Source organism: Mauremys mutica, chromosome 1 (assembly GCF_020497125.1).
Source record: "Mauremys mutica isolate MM-2020 ecotype Southern chromosome 1, ASM2049712v1, whole genome shotgun sequence".
NCBI classification, from domain to species: domain Eukaryota; kingdom Metazoa; phylum Chordata; order Testudines; family Geoemydidae; genus Mauremys; species Mauremys mutica.
Window position 1 is genome coordinate 116,059,919 of NC_059072.1, and position 20,741 is coordinate 116,080,659.

General features: G+C 40.4%; 1 protein-coding gene across 10 annotated transcripts in view; it reads right to left on the reverse strand.

The window, feature by feature from the left end:
* The window catches only part of SLC15A5 (solute carrier family 15 member 5), a 66,049-nt gene that overhangs the window by 31,121 nt on the left and 14,187 nt on the right, over window positions 1-20,741 (reverse strand). For all 10 annotated transcript variants that reach the window (XM_045016955.1, XM_045016970.1, XM_045016931.1 and 7 more), the window contains exons 4-6: window positions 20,364-20,533; window positions 14,938-15,158; window positions 12,235-12,421 (exon numbers count right to left, since the gene is read on the reverse strand). In XM_045016955.1, coding sequence (XP_044872890.1) covers window positions 12,235-12,421; window positions 14,938-15,158; window positions 20,364-20,533 — 578 coding nt within the window. The remainder of the gene's footprint in view (window positions 1-12,234; window positions 12,422-14,937; window positions 15,159-20,363; window positions 20,534-20,741) is intronic.

Genomic DNA, 20,741 nt, shown 5'->3' on the forward strand with positions numbered 1-20,741 from the left:
TCTCCTCACCTCAAAAAAGATATTCTAGCACTAGAAAAGGTTCAGAAAAGAGCAACTAAAATGATTAGGGGTTTAGAGAGGGTCCCATACGAGGAAACATTAAAGAGGCTAGGACTCTTCAGCTTGGAAAAGAGAAGACTAATGGGGGACATGATAGAGGTATATAAAATCATGAGTGATGTTGAGAAAGTGCATAAGGAAAAGTTATTTACTTATTCCCATAATACAAGAACTAGGGGTCACCAAATGAAATTAATAGGCAGCAGGTTTAAAACAAATAAAAGGAAGTTCTTCACGCAGCGCACAGTCAACTTGTGGAACTCCTTACCTGAGGAGGTTGTGAAGGCTAGGACTATAACAATGTTTAAAAGGGGACTGGATAAATTCATGGTGGCTAAGTCCATAAATGGCTATTAGCCAGGATGGGTAAAGAATGGTGTCCCTAGCCTCTGTTCGTCAGAGGATGGAGATGGATGGCAGGAGAGAGATCACTTGATCAATGCCTGTTAGGTTCACTCCCTCTGGGGCACCTGGCATTGGCCACTGTCGGTAGACAGATACTGGGCTAGATGGACCTTTGGTCTGACCCGGTATGGCCTTTCTTATGTTCTTATGTTCTTATGAAATTTCAATATCCCTGAGAATCAAGCCCTAAGATACCGGCGCTGGCTACAAAAAATTGTATCTGCTTAGAATTAGAGGTCACTTTTGACAGTTCAGGCCCAAATATCTGACCTGTGTGCTGGTACACCTTGGTTTATGAAGCCTCATGCTGTTCTGTATCCCAAAATTGTTCACCATCTGAACTACAATATTCAAAGGGTGGTTGTTTCTGAGACTGTTTCAATTATGCCAAAGTCAAGATTACACCAACGTTGAGACAAAAGAGATAGAACACTGAAGGTTTTGGTAGCCACATGACTCAAAATAAAGTCCTTGTGTGGTCTCCTTTCCCCCAGCAAAACTTCTCTCTAACCCCTGCCACCAGTCTGAAGCTTTCTTGCATTTCTAGAACTCGTAATTCACTTTTTTAAAAACAAAAACTGCATTCTGGGAAGATTTTATCATTGATTAAGACCCCTTCAGTGTTTATTAGGAACCTGGATGAATTATTGCTTGAAAATCAATGACAGGAGAGAATTTTATAGCAGATGCATCATGTCAAGGATAGGTATAAAGCCCTCAAGGAGCTTCTTGCAATCTATTATGTCAAAAGTTCCCCAAATAAAAAGCTATGTTAGTGTTGGTCAAGCCACAGAGGATCCAGATAGAAAAATATTACTATTTGGTATTTTATATATGGTGTTTTTCACCCTGGGTATCAAACCACTTCACAAATATGTATTTAACATCTGAATACCCTACTACTAGGTATCCAGGAAGACTGAAGTTAAGAGACTTGCCCAGGGTCACAAATCTGATAGATCTAGGAACAGAGAATCTAAGAAAGACCCAGTTTCCACTCATCTCTTCTAGCCACTGGACCTCACTCCCATATCTAACCCCTTTGCCTCCCTCCCCCCACAAAAAAAGAGATTTGGGATACTTGGATTTATACTTATGACAACAGGCTGTCTCGAACCCTTCAGTATTCTTATGATTTTTGTCTGAACCCTCTCCAATTTTTCAACATACTTCTTGAATTGTTGACACCAAAAATGGGCACTATATTCCAGTGCCCAATAAAGAGATAATATAACCACCTTACTCCTGCACCATATTCCCCTGTTTATATATCCACAGATCTCATTAATCTTCTTGGCTACAGTGTCACACAGAGAGCTAATGTTCAGCTGATTGGCCACCATGACCCCAAGTCCTTTTTAAAGTTACTGCTTTCCAGGATACAGTTCCCATCCAGTAAGTATGGGTAATGTTCTTTGTCCTTAGATGTACAATGTTACTACGTGTTTTTAATACTAACAAATGTATTTGCTTGCACTCAAATTACCAAATGATGGATACAGCTCTGTATCAGTAACCCATTCTCCAATCTTTCTGCCAATTGCAAACGTTCAGTGATGACTTCTTTTTCCCCTTCCGGGTCATTGATAAAAATGTTAAATAGCTTAGTGCCAAGAACCAATCCTTGAACACACCTAGTTAATGATGATTCTTCATTTATGATTATATTTTGACCTTTGAATTAGCCAGTTTTTAAGCCATTTGCTGTGTGCCATGTTGATTTTGTACCATTCTAATTTCTGAATCAAAATATCATGCAGTTCAAGTCAAATGCTTTACAAAGTTTTAGTAGAATACATCATCACTATAACCGTTATCAACCAAACTTGTAATCATATTTAAAAAAAAAAGATATCAAGTTAGTTTGACAGGATCTGTCTTCCATAAACTGACCTTGACTACCATTAATGTTACCTTCCTTTAATTATTTATTAATGAACTCCTGTATCAACTGTTAATTAGCCTGGGATCAATGCCATGCTGACAGGCCTATTGTTATCTGGGTCATCCAATTTACCCTTTTTATATATTGGAACATTAGCTTTCTTCCAATCCTCTGGAACTTCTATAGTATTCCAAAAGTTATTGAAAATCATCATTAATGGTCCAGAAAGCTTCTCAGACAGCTCTTTTAAAAGTCCTGGATACAAGTTATCTTGATCTGCTGATTTAAAAATGTCTAGCATTACCAGCAGCTGTTTTACATCCTCAGTTACTGTTGGAATGGAAAGTAAATAAATCATCTGGCTTTTCCCCAAATATAAAACAAATATTTATTGAACACTTCTGCTTTTCTGTATTATTATTGACAGTGCTACCTTTTTCCATCTACAAATGGACCTGAACCATTGTTAGGATTTCTCTTATTCCTAATATACTTAAAAATAAAATGATGTTCTTAAATTTGCTGGCCAGAGAGTTTGCCTTGTGTCCTTTTGCATCCCTTAGCAATTTTCTATAATTCCTAACTTCTGATTTCTAGTCATTTCTATCAACCTTTCTTCCATTTGTTATATGTTGTTCTTATTATAACTGCTTTCCCTTTCCCCTTAAGCCATTTTTTAAAAATGTGGGCTTTTTGCTTGATTGTGGCTTTTGGGGCATCTAGTAAAATGTTCTTAAGCAATCCCCAATTATCATTTACAGTTTTCTGTTTAAATTATTTCTCCCAATTGATTTAGCTCATAGTTGTTTTTAGATTTGTGAAATTGACCCTTTTAAAGCACCAAGTATATTTATTAATTGTTTGGATTTGATTAAAATTTATGTGCAAGCAGAATAAAGTCATGATCACTTGTACCTAAGCTACCACTAATTTTTAGTTCTGTGATCAGTTCCTCTTTATTTAGCATGACAAAGTCTAATATAAAATCCCCCCTGTGCTCGATACAACACTTCTTGAGTTAGGAAATTGTCATCTATAATTACTTAGAAATTCCAAGGATGGCAGCCTGAGACCTCCTTCACACATCACTCAAGGACTTACTGCATGGTAGGTTAGTGCACACAAGCTTGCTGAGCAGAAAACCTGCATAGATGCTGCTACAGTGCAGTGGAAGTCATGGAGTGTGGCTTAGCATACTGCTCTTTCATGGACAGCTGAAGAGGGTGCTTCTGAAAAATGACCCAACTGGTCAGGGAAATGCCTACTATGAGGCCAGGGGTTAGTTGTGGGTAATAAATGTACTGTTACCAAGAAGACTACTAAAATATGTTTGTGTATTGAGTTGTATGAAGAATTTACATGGGGGAGCTGTTCCTCAATCACATTTTTAAACCAAGTTTTACCAAAAATATCTATTGAGGTAACAAATAACATAGGTAACAAATTATATTAATTGAATAAAAACAATTAAACATGAACATAGTGCAAATTTAAGACCAATGGAACTATAGCATCACCAAACTATGGAGTGGTCACAATTTCCTGTAAGTGATGTGTTCTCCATCTCCAGGAGGTTGGTGGGTTGTCAACATTTAGCGTGACCACTAGGGGGCATAGAAGTAGTAGAAGTGGCTACATCTTACCCAGCCTTTTTTTAAATACCACCCCAGCAGAATTTGATTTTCATCACCCTGAGGGATGACCACTCTGGGTAAGCAGATTCCAGATGTTCTGTCAGGCTTCCAGTTTACACCAGCAGTTAGAGGAGAAACAAGTTTATACCCTGCTGTATACAATGGGATCAGTAGAAGAGAATATTATCCTTCCCAGAAGCCTCTCAACTGCTCAGATGAAATAGTTCAATACAGTTGAAAAATTGGATAAGTATTTCTTGCCACACTGCAATGTGATTTTTTTGAGTAGGCACAATTTCACTTATACAAGCAAGAGAAGGGGGAGTCAGTGAATGATTTCATAAACAGCCCTGCACAACTTAATCCAATGCTGTGACTATGGGGAGATGAGTGAAGAATTGATCAGAGACAGGCTTACTTGAGGGCTGAGGGACAGCCAACTATCAGAAACACTTCAAAATGATCCTAACATCAAACTAGAGACAGCCAAGAATATAGTCCTTCAAAGCAAGAGATTCTTCTCAGGAGTAACTTTGAGGAAGAATCCACTATAGATACCACAGACATGGAGAGGAAAATATCTCAGGATGCCAAGAAACCAAACCTACCCAGACCAGTACAAGTACAAAGGGACCCAAAGAGAGCAATTGCTAACATGGAGTAAAGAAAAGAAATACAGCAAGAGCGTGAAAAAATGCCCATGGTGTGGCAAACAACCTCACAGCAAACGGCTTTGTCCAGCAAGAAACACCACATGCAGGAAAGGTCTTTTAAAAAAGGGACATTATGCAGCAGTCTGCCAGTCTAAACATATAGTAACACCTTGTCTTTCAAGAACATGATCCAAAAGACACTCCTACTTTGGAGCCGTAGGAGATAACCAAAAAGAACCACCATTGATCATCCACAATTGCCTTGGGAAAATATAAAGCAAACTCCAAAATAGATACAGGCATTGATATAACAGTAACTTCAGAATAATTTTTCAGTAGGATGAAACCACCAAAACGCCAAGAGCTAACAAAAAGATATTGAAAGTCCTAGGACAGTCCCCATTAAATGTGAAAGGAAAATTTTTGGCCACTGAAACTCAGAAAGAAGACTACATCCAAAGAGGTCTACATTGTAGATGGCCTATGCAATGCGCTACTAGCCACCTACTAATCATAGCCCTAGAACCTGAGATCAGGAAGAGGTTCCCAAAATTATTCCAAGAACTGGGGGAAACGGAGGGAGAAACCACATTAAACTTATACCATTTGCTCTGTTAACACCTAGTAGAGTCCCCCTCCCATTACTGCCCAGGGTAAAAGAAGAGCTCAGCTGCGTAGATCAGATGGGTGCAATTTCCAGAATAGACACCCACCTGAACGGTGTATTGGCATGGTAGTGGTCCCAAAGCCAAATGACAAAGTTTGGATCTGTGTAAACCTTACCAAGCTCGAAAAGAATATCTGTAGTAGAGAGCAACATATACTCTTATATGTTGAACACAGTCTTGGACAACTTACTGAAACAGATGTCTTAAAATTGGATATTCCATCTGGATTTTGGCAGATACCACTTGCTGCAGAATCTGCAATGCTAATGATCTTCATGATACCTTTTGGAAAGTTTTATTTCAATAGGCTACCATTTGGAATACCATCTGCTCCTGAACACTTCCAGAGAACAATGTCAACTCCTGGAAGGGGTTTTCTGCCAAATTGATCCTTATCTCATTATTTACTGATCGACCCTACATAACCAACATCTGTTTACAGTCCTGGAAAAACTGGAGAAAGCAGGACTAACATTTAATGACAAGTGAAAATTGTAAAAAGGCAGAATCTCATTTCTAGGCCAGATCATTGATGGGCAGGGATCAGATCAGATCCAGAGAAAGTGCAAGTGATTACCTAGGTAAAGGAGCCTCAAAGTGTCAATGAAGTATGTTGATTCATGGGTATGGTGACACTCCTGGGAAAATTCCTACTTCACCTGGTGGTGAGTTTGAAGCCATTATGAGAATCCATGAATTCACAAAATGCTTGGTATTGAGGACATTCAGACATTGAGAGAAATAAAGCAAGACCTGAGCAATACACGAGTTTGAGTCCTATGTAAGCCAAATAAAACCACTACAGTGTCAGCTAATGCCTCATCTTATGGGATGGGGCAGTCCTCCTTCAGGAACAATCACCACTGTGGTGCCCCGTAGCATGTGTCTCATGAGCACTAACCAATACAGAGCAGCACTGCACAAAACAGAAAAAGCAGCCCTAGCCACTGCATAAGCTTGTGAACATCTTTGATTATAATCCTCAGTTTTCCTCTGGGATCCTTGAGGGTATGTCTACACAGCTCACAGAAGCGACCCTCCCAGCCTGGGTCAACAGACTTGGGTTTGCAGGGCTTGTGCTCTAAAAACAGCTGTGTAGACAGCGCTTTGAAGTTGTGGCGCAGGCTGGAGCTTGGCTCTGAAGCATGGGAGTCAGGAGGTGGTCTTGACCTTTGTAACAAAAAGTGCTCCATCACAGCCATTTGCCTCTGCATTGTGTCCTTTTCTAGGGTCAGCTACTCCATTTTGAGCCTTTGTGATTGCTCCAGGAAACTTTTTCTCCACACTTCCCTCTTTGCAGTCCCTCATTCCTTGAACATATCCTTGTGTCCTTTTCCCCACTCCCATCAGAGGTTTGTCAGCCTCTCAGCAGGTGATAAGTCCCCTATACGCATGGAGCAGTGTGTTACAGGTGCTAAAGGGAGTCAGAAAAAGCACAAGTACATACTGTATCACTCCTAGTCTCCATGCTGACAATGATAAAATGTTGCTTTTCCTCGCAATTTTGGAATGTGGAATTCTCTTCACGCTCTGGTTCATTTTGAGATAAGAAATTTTCCAAATTACTTCCTTCTTGTATAGGACCCCTTTAAAAATGCTGGGTGGGTGAAGGGGTCAGCAAAGAGCAGATTGTTAATTACAAGTGCACCTCTGCTGGCTGTCCTCCTGTTGGTGGACGTTATCCTCAGGCAGGTCCCCAGGAGACAGAAGAGACTCGTTCAGAAAGGCAATGGGCAAACCCAGAAGATATGCAGTGCTGCTCTTGACCAGGATGATGTCCCTCCTAGCCAGTGCAGCAGTAGAAGGGAAACACTAGTTATATAAGCAGTCTTGAGAGAACTACTTTGCCTTGCAATGTGCATGTCAAAATAGGGGTCTGGCTTTGACTTAAATTCTCTTTTATGACACTCACAAATCAGCATAAAGTATACTGCAAAATAAATAGAATCCTGCAATAATTGCTCTAATTCCAAGGACTTCTTATAACCATGAATGCCTTAAAACTTGCCAGACATTTACCTCAAAATTTCAAGTTGGCTAAAAGCTGAGGGCACTAATGGCACTGTGAGCCAAGCACAAGGGATGATGCTGTGGATGACGGGGGAGGAAAGGAGAGCATCTCAGGAAGGGGGAAAATGAAGCAGCAAGTGTTGCTGATGGTTTTGGAATTTCATACTCCATTGAAATAAAACATTCTCTCTTTAAATCTGTGGCACAAATGCCATTTTGAGCAAGTTGCTGGATGAAGGGGTTAAAAACCCAGCAAAAAGAGAGAGGCTACTGGTGTTACCTAACATGGCAGTAGACAGCTGTTTTACCCAGAAAGAAAGTTGTTTGAATTAATTTGTACTGTTGTATTGTAATACAGCACACAATAATAAGTGGTACAACTCCCATCCACTGCATTTTCAGGTTGGCTGCTGATAGAGCTCTCTTCAACAGCAGTTTCAGTATGGCTGGCCACATGGAGTTCTTGTATAATTTCTGAATCTGCTGTGTCGTACTGTTCTTGGGTGCTCAGAAAAATCTCCTTCTGGTCAGACCTTCTACACATGGGGTCAAGGGCCCTTTCCATATTGTCTTGGACACTTTCTGGAAAACTATCCATCATATCATTCTTAAGTGTGGTGGTAGCATTGCTTGTAAAAATGAGGTCCAGGTCCAGTATGGGTGGGTAGTGGGAGCATTACTGGAGGCCCCACTCTTGTTCCTTGCTTTTGGGTACTTCTGCTGGAGCTCCTTTGCTTAGACTTGGCACTGAAAGCAGCTCTGGGAGCATACCCTCTCTTCATTTGTTCTGACTGTGTCCTGATGAGGTTTGCATTCTGATAACTTCATCGGATGGGACTAGCTCTCCAAAAAGTTCAATCAAGTCCAGGAGCTCTGCAGCGGTCTGTAGGGAAGCATGGGTGCTTTAATGGGTTTGTGACTTTACCACTACCTGGTATTGGAACAGGGCACTTTTGACTGTGCCATCATTTAAAGGGAGAGAGAACATCTGGCCAAGATGACCCCGAAGCAGTGGATGGGTACAGAGAGAGGCCAATCCAGGGATAGCAGTTGGAGTACTGCCAGAAATAGAGTAGTTAGCAATTGGATGTAGTGGTAGACTTGGATGCATAAACAGGGAAATATTAAGTAGCAGCCAGGAGGTAATATTACCTTTGTATTTGGCACAGGTGTGACTGCTGTCCAGTTCTGGTGTCCACAATACAAGAAAGAAGTTGAAAACTTGGAGATGGTTCAGAGAAGAGCCATAAGAATGATCAAAGGATTAGAAAACAAAATATGCCTTATAGTGACAGACTCAAGGAGCTCGATTTATTTAGTTTAACAAAGAGAATGTGATCTGATCACATTCTAAGTATGTACATGGGGAACAAACATTTGATAAAGAGCTCTTCAGTCTAGTAGGCAAATGCCGGAAGTATGAAGATAGACAAATTCGGACTGGAACAGTGAGGGTAACTAGGTATTGGGACAACTTACGACGGGTTGTGGGGATTGTTCATCACTGGCAATTTTAAAATCAAGATTAGTAGTTTTTTTCTAAAAGATCTGTTCTAGTTCAAAGAGACATTCATTCAAGGAAGTCCTACTGCCAGTGTTATGCAGGAGGTCAGACTAGATGATCACTGTGGTCCCTTCTGGCCTTAAAATTGATTAATCTGTAGCATGAACCATGACACAAACAAACTGTGAAGTAGAGTTACTCCTGTTCCAAAGGGGATTAATTACTGTGACCTAAAATGCTGAATAATTCACTTTAAAAAAAATGCTGTGTGTGGACGCAAGGCACTTGAAGGTGAATAAACTTAAATTAATGCGATGTATGATCCCTGTGTAGCCATGCCCTTAGGGACAGAATAGCAGGGCTTTAGCTGAGGTTTTTCCAAGAGAAGGTCCCCTGAGTGCAGTTTGTGATCTTTGTTCAAAGGAACAGAACTTGTGCACATCCTGTAAACAAATTGCACTAATATCTTGATTCTGCCTCACCTATTTTCCAGTGGGAAAACTTTTGCCTTCAAAATTAAAGAATCGTCTACCAGAAATCTCTAAGAGCCCTAAAGTGTGTTATTACCTGGCAAAGAGACAACATTTCCTACCTCTAGTTGAGCCTGAAATGCATTAAATATCAACTTAACCTAGGAATTACCATGCAGTCCATCTAATCCAGTCTCTTATCTGCAACAGCAGCCAATTCCAGTTGCTTCAGAGGAAGATGCATGAAATCCTACAGTAAGCAATTATGGAATAGAGAAAGTTTATTCCTAACTCCCCTTTATATCCTGCAGCAAAAGGATTAATATCACCTTATTTTTAAAAATCCTTATTGTACATCTGGATATTATCATTATCCACATATATGGCCATTTCTTTTTTGAATCCTTGTCACTTTATTGAATCAAGAAATAGAAGAATTCCACAAATATGAGAAATAATCTTAAAGAAGTTGACTGAATACATGCACGTCTCAGAGAGAGGTTCAGGTTCAGAATAAGTTTGGGGCTAAGATTTAGGTTCACTAATTTTTCATATGAGTTCAATCGTCCCTAATTTATAAAAAGAAAACAATGTTTTTGGAAGATCTAATATAGTCTAATGGGTAAATAGAATTTTTAAACATTCTGCATATAAGGATTACCATGACAAACCACAATAGTTCCAAAGGTAATGTTACTGTCGGATTAATAATGCATAGTTTATATTATTTATGCAGTTACATCTTTAAAGATTTTTAGTCTTTAGCCAGGTTCTTTGATATTAACCTGATCATGAATAAATAATATATAATGTAGTAGGTTAATGTTTTATTGTAACTTTGTCTTAATTTTTTTTTAAAGTTTCTCTAATATCACTGTTATTGGGTTTCTTTTCTGTAATGAAATTTGCATTTGAATGCATTAGGACCTGGCTTAAAACCAACAGCCTATTTACACTTTCAATTTTGCTCCTGCAAATAATTGTGAACCTAATTAACTTCTGGCACAAAATGCTGGCACTTACAGCTCTAGCAGATTTGCAGGTGCAATCATGAGTTAGCTATCTAACAGCCATCGCTTGCACCTACAGTTAATTGCACCTCAAGTTATTTATGGTCACAAAATGGGAGGCTATTTTTAAAAATGGAACCATTAAGAATGAGCCACCTCATGTATTCTGCTGCAGTAAAGAACAATAAGATAGTACCCTAGCACCCTTTTGGAATTTCCATGGTTTTAAGGAAAACATTATTATCTGAATGTACTTTTTGTGGTTTAATTTAGATGTTTTTTGAAAACCAAGGTTAATTGCCACCTGCTGGGTTATACGCTTCTAGTTTGTGTAAGACTTAATAACAGCCTTAATTGGTCTAACCAGGGGCGGCTCCAGGCCCCAGCACACCAAGCGCGTGCTTGAGGCGGCATGCCGTGGGGGGTGCTCTGCCGGTCGCCGGGAGGGCAGCAGGCAGGGCCCCAGTGGACCTCCCGCAGGCGTGCCTGCGGAGGGTCCGCTGGTCCCACGGCTTCGGTGGAGCCACGGGACCAGCGGACCCTCCGCAGGTACGCCTGCGGGAGGTCCACCGAAGCTGCGAGACCAGCGGACCCTCCGCAGGCACGCCTGCGGGAGGTCCACCAGAACCACGGGACCGGCGACCGGCAGAACGCCCCCTGAGGCATGCCACCATGCTTGGGGCGGCGAAATGTCTAGAGCCGTCCCTGGGTCTAACATTAGTCAGATTAATACTTCTGCATTTCAGCACTGACTGTGCTCCGTGCCACAGGGCACTGAATTAATACAGAAGAGGAAATACTGGTTTATGAACAGTTTTGTCTGAAAAGTTTACACTGCAGGGTGGATGATAAAATAAACAGGAATAGAGTTCGCTTTGTCTGGAAATCCTTGTGACTGGAGACAGATTTAAATAAATAATGGGTGAACATTGTTCTTCTCAGATATGAACTGACAAGGCATGAGTCCCAAATTTGCAAAATTTGTCTCTATATGTGAAATGCCCCAACATTTTGGGAGAGATTTAGAATCATGGTTATTGCTTGACCTCCTACAGAAATAGAGCCTACTGGGAAATTCATATTTTGATCCAGATTTAGACTGGAGAAGGTAGCCAAGACACTAGACCTGACAAGCTCTGACTCTCAATTGGACTGCCCCAGGGACCCAAACAAGAACTGCTTTTGCTCACTTTGAACTGTAATTGTTAAAGACTCTGTACCTAGGGCATCTGCAAGCTTTTCCTTTCCTACCACCCCAATAAAATACCCTTTCACTTAGGCATTTGTCTGAGTGGTTATTGGGCCCCACCAGGGCTATTGCCTACAAGGCCTAGCGGCTGGAGCACCTACACTGGTTGCCTCTGAGTGATGTACACCGAGCACACGACTGGCACCCGAGGACTTTGGTGTGTTCTAGCACTGCGCAGCCACAACAACTACACATTTGTAAATGTTTCATGGTTATATTTACAGAGGGTAAAGACAAGACACAACTTTTCATACTCGGAAAACCAGGCATTATAGGAATCTAACTAGAACTAGCAGAAACCTTTTAGGTGGTTAGCAAAATTCTTACCTAGGGACTCAGGACTGTCCCTCTAGTACATCCTTGAGTGGTTTGTCTCAAAACTTTTTGTCTGTTTTTAGTGGCTCAAGGCAAAATGATTCCCCCCCCAACCTGTCTCTAAATGGAGGTGGAGACCTTTTCTTAATCACCAGCATGATTCCTTGGCTCAGTTACAGCCAATCACTTCAAGTAGTATCCATCCTGGGACAACCCCAAAACAGTTGGTTTTTCATCTCTGTGTTCATAATTTCAAATACGCTGATCGCGTCATTCAGCAAGTGCACCCTTCTTATCCATCAGCTAGTTTAGTATTTCAATCAGGAATGAAATGCAGATGAAGACCCTATACATATGTATTTCATACTCACTAATGTAAACTGTTGGAGAGCATCTGCCTCTCTTGGAACTCAATAGATGAGCGTTGATGCATTCCAAAACAGGAGCAAGAATTAATAAGGGTATGATGCTTATCACATTCATTGCTGCAATTGGCAAGAGAAATCCATTCAAATTCAAGTTGGAATTCATGGTCTGGAGATAATATCCTGAAGGAATCTGCATTGGGGAAAAACCCTGTTTATTAGTATACTAGTTTTAGGCTTTTTTGAAGGGACAAAATTCTAATACATTTGGAAACCTCTTCCAAATGGATCTTGTTCCATCTTCTCTTCTCCAAGTTGAAATGACAGTAAACCAAATACTTGCAGATCTTTTACTAAGTCTCTTTCTTTTCTAGCCTCATACCTTATAAACATTTATGAATTAAGCCTCACAATCCCTACATGCAGCAGGGAAGTGTCATTATACAGACTGATAGGGAGAGAGAGATAGGTGACTTGCCCAGGTCACACAGAACAGTTGGGTATAGAACCGAGATCGCTTCACGCCTACCCCTGTATCTTTACCACAAGTGTATGCCTTCTACTCCTGCTAATTCTCCAGAATAAGATGAATCCCTCAGTAAACCCAACGTAAATCAATTGAATTAAATGCATTTGAGCAAGAATCTCTGATTTGACAAATGTATGAAACTAATGTTATTTACATTAGCTTTGTTTTCCATAATTCTTTCAGATGAGACATAAAACTGAGGTCTGGAGCACTTACACAGAGGACCCCATGGTGCTTCTCATAACATCATCATGTTAATCTTAGTTTCCTGGGGAGATTCCAACTCTGATAATTACTTTCCAATTACTTAAGCCTCTTGCTGCTTCAGTTAGATCTAGTATTCAATTGCTGTCCTAAATTGTTGTTCGGTGTTGTTAGGCATTCCTAAAACAATTGCCATGTTTTCACCTTTGAGGTGTCTGCAAGTCAGTGATGGACAAAATGATTCCAGTTTCTTCAGGACTTTTAGGGTTATTCAGAATATTAAATCTCTTTTTTTAAAAAAAAAGGATTTTCATTGCTCACCTCCAGAGGAGGATACAAACTATGCAAAAACTTAAGGTGAACAAAGAAATGGTGGCTGAACTCAAAATGGTTGCCACACAACTTATAGACCAGGGCCGGCTCCAGACCCCGGCTCGCCAAGCGCGCGCTTGGGGCGGCGTCCCGCGGGGAGGGTGGCAGGTGGCTCCGGCGGACCTCCCGCAGGCATGCCTGCGGAAGGTCCGCTGGGACCGCGGCTCCGGTGGACCTCCCACAGACGTGCCTGCGGAGGGGCCACTGGGACCGCGGCTTCGGTGGAGCATCCGCAGGCATGCCTGTGGGAGGTCCACCGGAGCCGCGGGACCAACGGACCCTCTGCAGGCACGTCTGCAGGAGATCCACCGGAGCCGCAGGACCGGCAACCGGCAGAGCGCCCCCTGCGGCGCGCCGCCCTGCTTGGGGCGGCGAAATTACTAGAGCCACCCCTGTTATAGACCTCTGGTTTCTGTCACTAATTACACATGAAGATCGATGTTATGAATAGGAATAACATTATCAGCAGGAATCACGGTCACACAAATCTGTTCATAATATAGAGAAAGTGCTATTCATCTTTACAGAAGCAATATTAATCTATTGCCTAATCAAAGAAAAGGCTCAAGCCTTGAAATCATTGCTTCCTCTGCCTCAAGTACAAAAATCATCTCCTTCAAAAATTTTTACTCCCTTTTCAAATACATGCCTGAATATTCTGACTATAAGCAGTGTCACTAGGGGTTCATTGTCACCTTGTAGTGGCTAGTAATGTCAAGTGTCAACATCAACTTTTTTATTTTTAGGAAAAGGCTGTCTCAGGAATGACTGTCAATAATAGCAGTATAATTAAGATATGGTATTTTAAGATTTTCTTTCCTCAAGCAGCCTAGCACTATGCACTAATTTTAGCACCAATCAGTGGAAGTGAAGTGCAAAGCCTGCTCAGTAACATACAGCTAAGCAGGTTGCCACAGGGTAAACTACCTTGAAAACTTCTGCTTAACCTGGAACATCCAGTCAAAAAAATCATGTCTACCTAAGTAGATCTGCAAGACACTTTCACATTTATACAACACCTCTTCCCCAGAAGCAGAGACACCCCTACACAGGCTGTGAAAGGATCACTTTATCCACCACTGAAATACACCCATCTCTGGGGTAGGGGACACCAGCAACACATCCCCTCCAGAGCAGTATAAAGAGCATACAACTAGGACTACAGAGAAAGTCTGTGGTGGAAAAAAATCAAATGAGTTACAATTTGTTGAGGAAATTGGAGATAATGGTATTTCTAATGAGCACTGGTATTCTGTCTTTAATAACCACAAGTGCGTAGGTCCTCACCTGAAACACACCAACTCCAGCAGCAGAGCACCCTAGCACTGGGCACTAGAACAATAATGATTCAAAGAAAAAAGTAGCACGTACTGGTCTTCCTGCGTCACCTGAGGCTCTCTCTCAAGCACTGATCAAGCCAATCATCCTTAGTTTATGAGAGTCAATGTGACCATAGCCTGGTAAGTTTTAGTAAATCAAGACTACTGTACTGGTAAAGCAGCTGTTGAAGACCATACCAAGAAACTAGATATACAATTGTATTAAATATATTTAATCATATTTTAATAATCATGGGAATTTAGGATTAAAAGCTTTTTACTCACCTGCATGATGCACATTCTATATAGAATTTGAAATGCAAAGAGCGGAAAGAGCCTGACAAGCAACTTAGTGCTTTCCACATGAGTCTCACTGTACCAGCCACCATAGTTTTCCTTGGCATGATCTAACCAGCTTGGCACATCTCCACTAAGGTGGCGGTATCTCACACAGCACATTTTCAGTGCATTAGCAACTACCCCAAAGGTGGTCAGCTGGGAACTACCTGCGAATGATCAGAGACATCATGCATCAGTACGTTTTACTTGCTGCCAAACTGAAGACAAGCCAAATCACTTTTGGAACAAAAGACAACTTGATATGATTTATCTTGGTTATTTCCAAAGGATGTAGCAGACCAGATTTGTTCCAGTGCATTCATCTTTACAAGACAACTTGAATGTACAGGGCCAAGTTTGGTTGCAGCATCCACCCTAAACTGCCCTACTGAGGTACACAGGTTAATACCAGTTAACACTTTGAATGATTTATTGTTATGGCTGAGCAGGAACTGTATTAATATTTTCCTTTGAATGTGTTTTGTATTGATTTGATCTGGGTCGTTTTCCATTCAAGCCAGTAGTGAGCTATTGTATGCCAAGCAACAATACTGTCAATGAAAGAGGGAGGCACTGGTGAATTGAGGTATGGCTCAGTGGATGCTAATGGGATAGAGAACTTGTCATGGTTATGTTTCATGGTCAGGTTAGTCGTTATTAAATATATTACCTTCTGATGGCCATGTGATAGGCTGTCTGAAATAAATTAGAGGTTCTCAGTCTTAGTTCCTAGCAAAACAACGAAAACCTCAACCACAATTACCATCCTTGTTGTCAGTCTCAGAGAAACCAGCAATAGTACAAATATGGAAACTTAGACAGGAAGGATGGTTCAGTCATTCGGTCCGAGCCTACGGTCTGGGAGTCCTGGGGTCACATTCCTGCTCTGCCTGTGCAACCTCAGGCAAATCACTTACTCTCTGTGCCTCAGTTTCCAATCTGTCCAACGGGGTAATAGCACTTCTCTACCTCACGGGGTGTTTGAATCACTCGGATACTACAGTAAAGGAGGGGTAATATGAGTAAAATAGATAGATTAGATAAGATAAGATAAGATAGATCTTAAATGCCTTTATCCCACAAAGGTCATCCCAGGGTTGAGACATACTGACAGAGAGGTGTGAGGTAAGTTTGCACTGCTGCTGCCTGGGGCCTATTTTGTTTATTGATGGTGGAGTTCATCTCCTGAGTTGGTACCTATCACAAACACTATTTATTCACTTAATGTCGGGAAAGAACTAAGAAAGCAATGGCTATTGGCTAATCAAGATTTAAACCCACTCTCTGGTACAGCCAGACTGTTGGCATTGATAAATAAGATCTCCCTAACAGAGAGGGAAATATACAATACGGATCCAAGTTAGCAAATATCGAGTCTTCTGGCTTACATACTCTTTTTATAAAAAAAAAAAAGGTTTGAGGTCCAAAAACATAACCAAGAAGAAAAAGCAATCTTTATAGGAGTGTTCAAATTAAGATAAACTGATCAGAAAAAAGAAAGAGGGTATAGATTCTGGATTCTCAAATCAGTATGAAGACTGTTTTTAGAAGTGAAAATGGACATTAGAGAACTAGTGTAAGGGTACAGTTTTCACCAGCTGTCGTGGTTCGGGGCTGTAGTTAGCTATTTGATGTTTACTCGCATGGGCTGATCTCTAGCTTTTTGCCCCACAGTTGACATTGTGTCATTACAAAGAATGCACTCATTTACAGGAGGTGCAGTTACAGCCTAGTCCTGTGAGAAGTCAGGAACTCAGGACTCCTCTTGAAATCAGCCCTTTCGGGAGATTAAGGTCTTAGACAGCTGTACTCATTTATTAAATAGGTGGCCACGATGAATAAAGAAAAGTGTTACACCTTAAGAAATGTTTGCGCTGTAGCATATCCAGTTTATTGCAGATTACACCCTTGGAAACAACAACCATTAAAAAAAAATCAGACAAAGTTCCATTATTCACGTTGGAAAGAAGATTTAACATGGATGACAGATTATTGTCAAGCCCTGACATTTCAATGCATTTCCTATTAGAACAATTTCCCTCCTTTCATAATACAATCTGAGAATCAACCGCTTATGAAGATCTAGAAAATATTTTGCTCTGTACAAGAGTAAGAATGCAATGATATATTTACTTGCAGTATACTATTTAGCTACTAGATATTTCTGAACAATGTATAGAGTTCCAGATGAGTTTTGGTCCCTCCCTGGTAAACAAGACAGACAAATCTGGAACTCAACCTGTGTATGAAGCTTGTTTATCTGTAGTTGCAGTTTTGTTTAAATGAACAACTTGGGTGAAATTCTGGCCTCAGTGATGTCAATAAAAGCTTTGCCACTGATATTAGTAGTGCCAGGAGTTACCCCTGCTTTTTAAGGAGGAGTGTAATTTTAGAGAAATACACTGTTTGAACTTTGATGTTAATTGAAGCAGTAATTCAGGAAGGCATAGGGTAAGAAGCGCAAAGGGAGAAGGTACAGAAATTTTATGATGTGCAGCACTATCATTGCAACAGATATCTGTTCTACAGACATAACCGTGTACCACAGTATATATCAACATTATCCATTTCATGTTTATACATGTTGAGATTTTTAATGTTTCCTTGGAAATGTACATCTGTTTAGACACTAAAATAAAAACATTTAGAAAGCAATCTTTCCCCTTCTTTATACTTACAGCCTTTGGCTCTGATGTTCTGCTACTCTGACCTTGATCTAATCATGAATATCTATGCTACTTAATTACAATAAAAAGCCTACATTGTACTCTAGATGGTAGACACACATTTTTTCTCATCTTTGGTCACCTGCCAGTTCTTAAAATTATAGCAGTGGGAAGAAATGCAAATGAAGTCAGTGCTTGACCGCTAAACATGATGGAATGCATGATCCACATTGGAAATGTTACCTTAAAATAAAAAAGGAGCATATATAAAAATCATTTCTTTAAGGTCACCTCTGGATTTGAATTATGGCTCTAAAGAATTTCCAATGTAGTCATTTTATTGGAAGGAGCCAAAATAAGGATTAAAACCCTCAGAATATTACTCCAAAATGGGCAATTCTGTTGAAACTTGCAAAATATTAATTAAACCAAACAACATTCATTCAGAAAAAACATTAAGCAACGATATACAAACAAGTGCTGCCTCTGCTGACTTTGTAGGGCAATTAACATTTTTGTAAGGCCACTTTTGTTACCAAAAAGTTCTTGGTATCTCTTGTTTTCTTTGCTGTGACCATAAGGAACTGAGTAAACCTTGCTAGTGACCTTGGTGCTGTGATTTTTCCATAACAGACAGGCTGGCTCAAGCTGCAAAGTTCAGATACAAATTTCCTCATGCTAAGTACATTCAGATCTACGGCTTTTGTTCAGATATGTCCTTGGTGTCAATGTGCCATGAGCCAGAATCTCCACTATCTTCAGTTTCTGGCAGGAATTTTCAAAAGAGTCCATTGAAAAAAATCAATGGGATTTGGGTCCCTAACTTCCTGAGGCTCCTCTGAAAATCCTAGCCTCTGTTCTTTGCACCTGTACACATTATGTGCAACACTACCAATGTGATTTGATAGAGCTTATACTTGTGCAAAATGGGAGTAAAATACTATCCAGAGTGCAAAGTAATAGAGAATCAGAAGAGGTGTGTGATTTGCTGACTCATTGTTGCAGGTGACATTGCCCCACCTTGATAGGGTTACCAGATAGCAACCGTGGAAAAAAAGGGACAGGGGGTGGAGGGTAATAGGCGCCTATATAAGAAGTAGTCCCAAAAAACAAGACTGTCCTTTTAGAAACGGGCCATCTGGTCACCCTACACCTTGACCTTAGGGTACAGGGAATGGTTCTCAGAATGGTTCAACACTTCAGCATGGGGGCTGAGCAACCCTGGCAGTAGTTAGCCTTGTGAGGGAGGCTGATTTTATTCACAAATGGAACTCAAAAAGAAATAGCACAAAGCCCAAGGAAGCAGTGAGCCTTGTCTTGTCTCAGCTTAGGTGAACTGTATTTGAAGCAGGTAGGAGAAGCCACCTGATCACAGCATCGTGGGGTTGAATCTTAATCTCACCTTGGAACTCAAAGATGCTTCATATATGTGAGTAATGAATGTGTCTGAAAATTCCAGAAACAATAGCCATCGTTCAAAAGTAAGAGACACAAGGTGGGTGAGGTAACTGCTTTTATTGGATCAACTTCTGTTGGGAGAAGGGACAAAGTTTTGAGCTTCACCAAGGTCTTTCTCAGCTCTGTACAACTTGAAAGCTTGTCCCTTCCACCAACAGAAGTTGGTCCAGTAAAAGATATTACCTCACCCACTGTGTCTCTTATCCTGGGACCAGCATGGCTACAACAACACTCCCAACATCCATCTAACATGTGTTTCTATTAACTATATTTTCCACTGATTAAACAAGCAGGGTTTATTTTAACATTAAGCTTTTACTCTCTTTTCTGGTAGCTTAATTTCTTGCATTTGGTAGGGCTCCCTGTCTCCTATTGCATACAAATTGCATTTTACAAGTTATAAAGCAGAATCAAAATACTTTAAGGAATTGCTATATGTTAAAATGTTGCAACAAGCTGGGAGATGCAGTAAACATTTCTTTGTATAAATACATCTGTTTTAAAGTACTCAAAGCTATCTGCATGTTTAAACTGTTCAACATTTCTAATATTTAGTTTTAGGGATACAGCAGGCCTTCAGAGTTATGAACACCAGAGTTACGAACCGACCCGTCAACCACACACCTTATTTGGAACCGGAAGTGCACAATCAGGTAGTAGCAGAGACAAAAAAAACCCCCAAAAACAAAACCTGTAAACTACTAAAACAATAAAGGGAAAGTTAAAAAAAAATTGACTAGGTGAGGAAACTGTTTCTGTGCTTGTTTCATTTAAATTAAGATGGTTAAAAGCAGTATTTTTCTTCTGCACAGTAAAGTTTCAAAGCTGTATTAACTCAATGTTCAGTTATAAACTTTTGAAAGAACCATGCCGTTTTGTTCAGAGTTACAAACATTTCAGAGTTACGAACAACCTCCATTCCGGAGGCGTTTGTAGCTCTGAGGTTCTATTGTAATAGCTTATATTGCAGCAATGATAGCTTTAAAATCGAAAATCAGCATCAGATCTCCGTGATGCAGCCACCTCCTGGTAAGGGCCTGTTTTAACTGGTTTTATATGGGCCTGATTCTGCAAAGTGCTGAAGTTAATGGCGGTAGAAGATGTTCAGCCCTTCAGAGGAGGCACTCAGCAGGATTAAGTCCAAAATGAGTGCAGACAGAATGAATGTAGCTTTGGGGAAAGAACAGTTAAACAATTTTTTTAAGTCACCTTTAAAACATTTCTAAGAGACAGATATTTGCATCTTACCTTTTTTGGGCTGGTAAATCATTTCACTGCGCACCATGTGAATTGTGATTAGGGCCATAAGCACAGACACAAATGGGATAAGAAAGCCCAGGTTCTTGGCCACAGATTGCTGAATATAAGAAATGCTAACAAAGACAACTGCTGAATTTAAGTTAACCAGCCAATAAAACCTATGGTAAACAGACAAAAGTTATTCTAAGAAGGAAACCGGTGAAGAGATGCAAGTAATTAAGAATGCAATTCTGTTGCAAAAAGTACAGTTTTAAGCATTCTGAAGTTAAAAAATTTACTTACTTTAACAACAGTGAGTGGGGTGTATTTACACCCGTGTGGTATGCACCAGGATCCTGCATAGCCTGACAGTCTACATGAACTTTC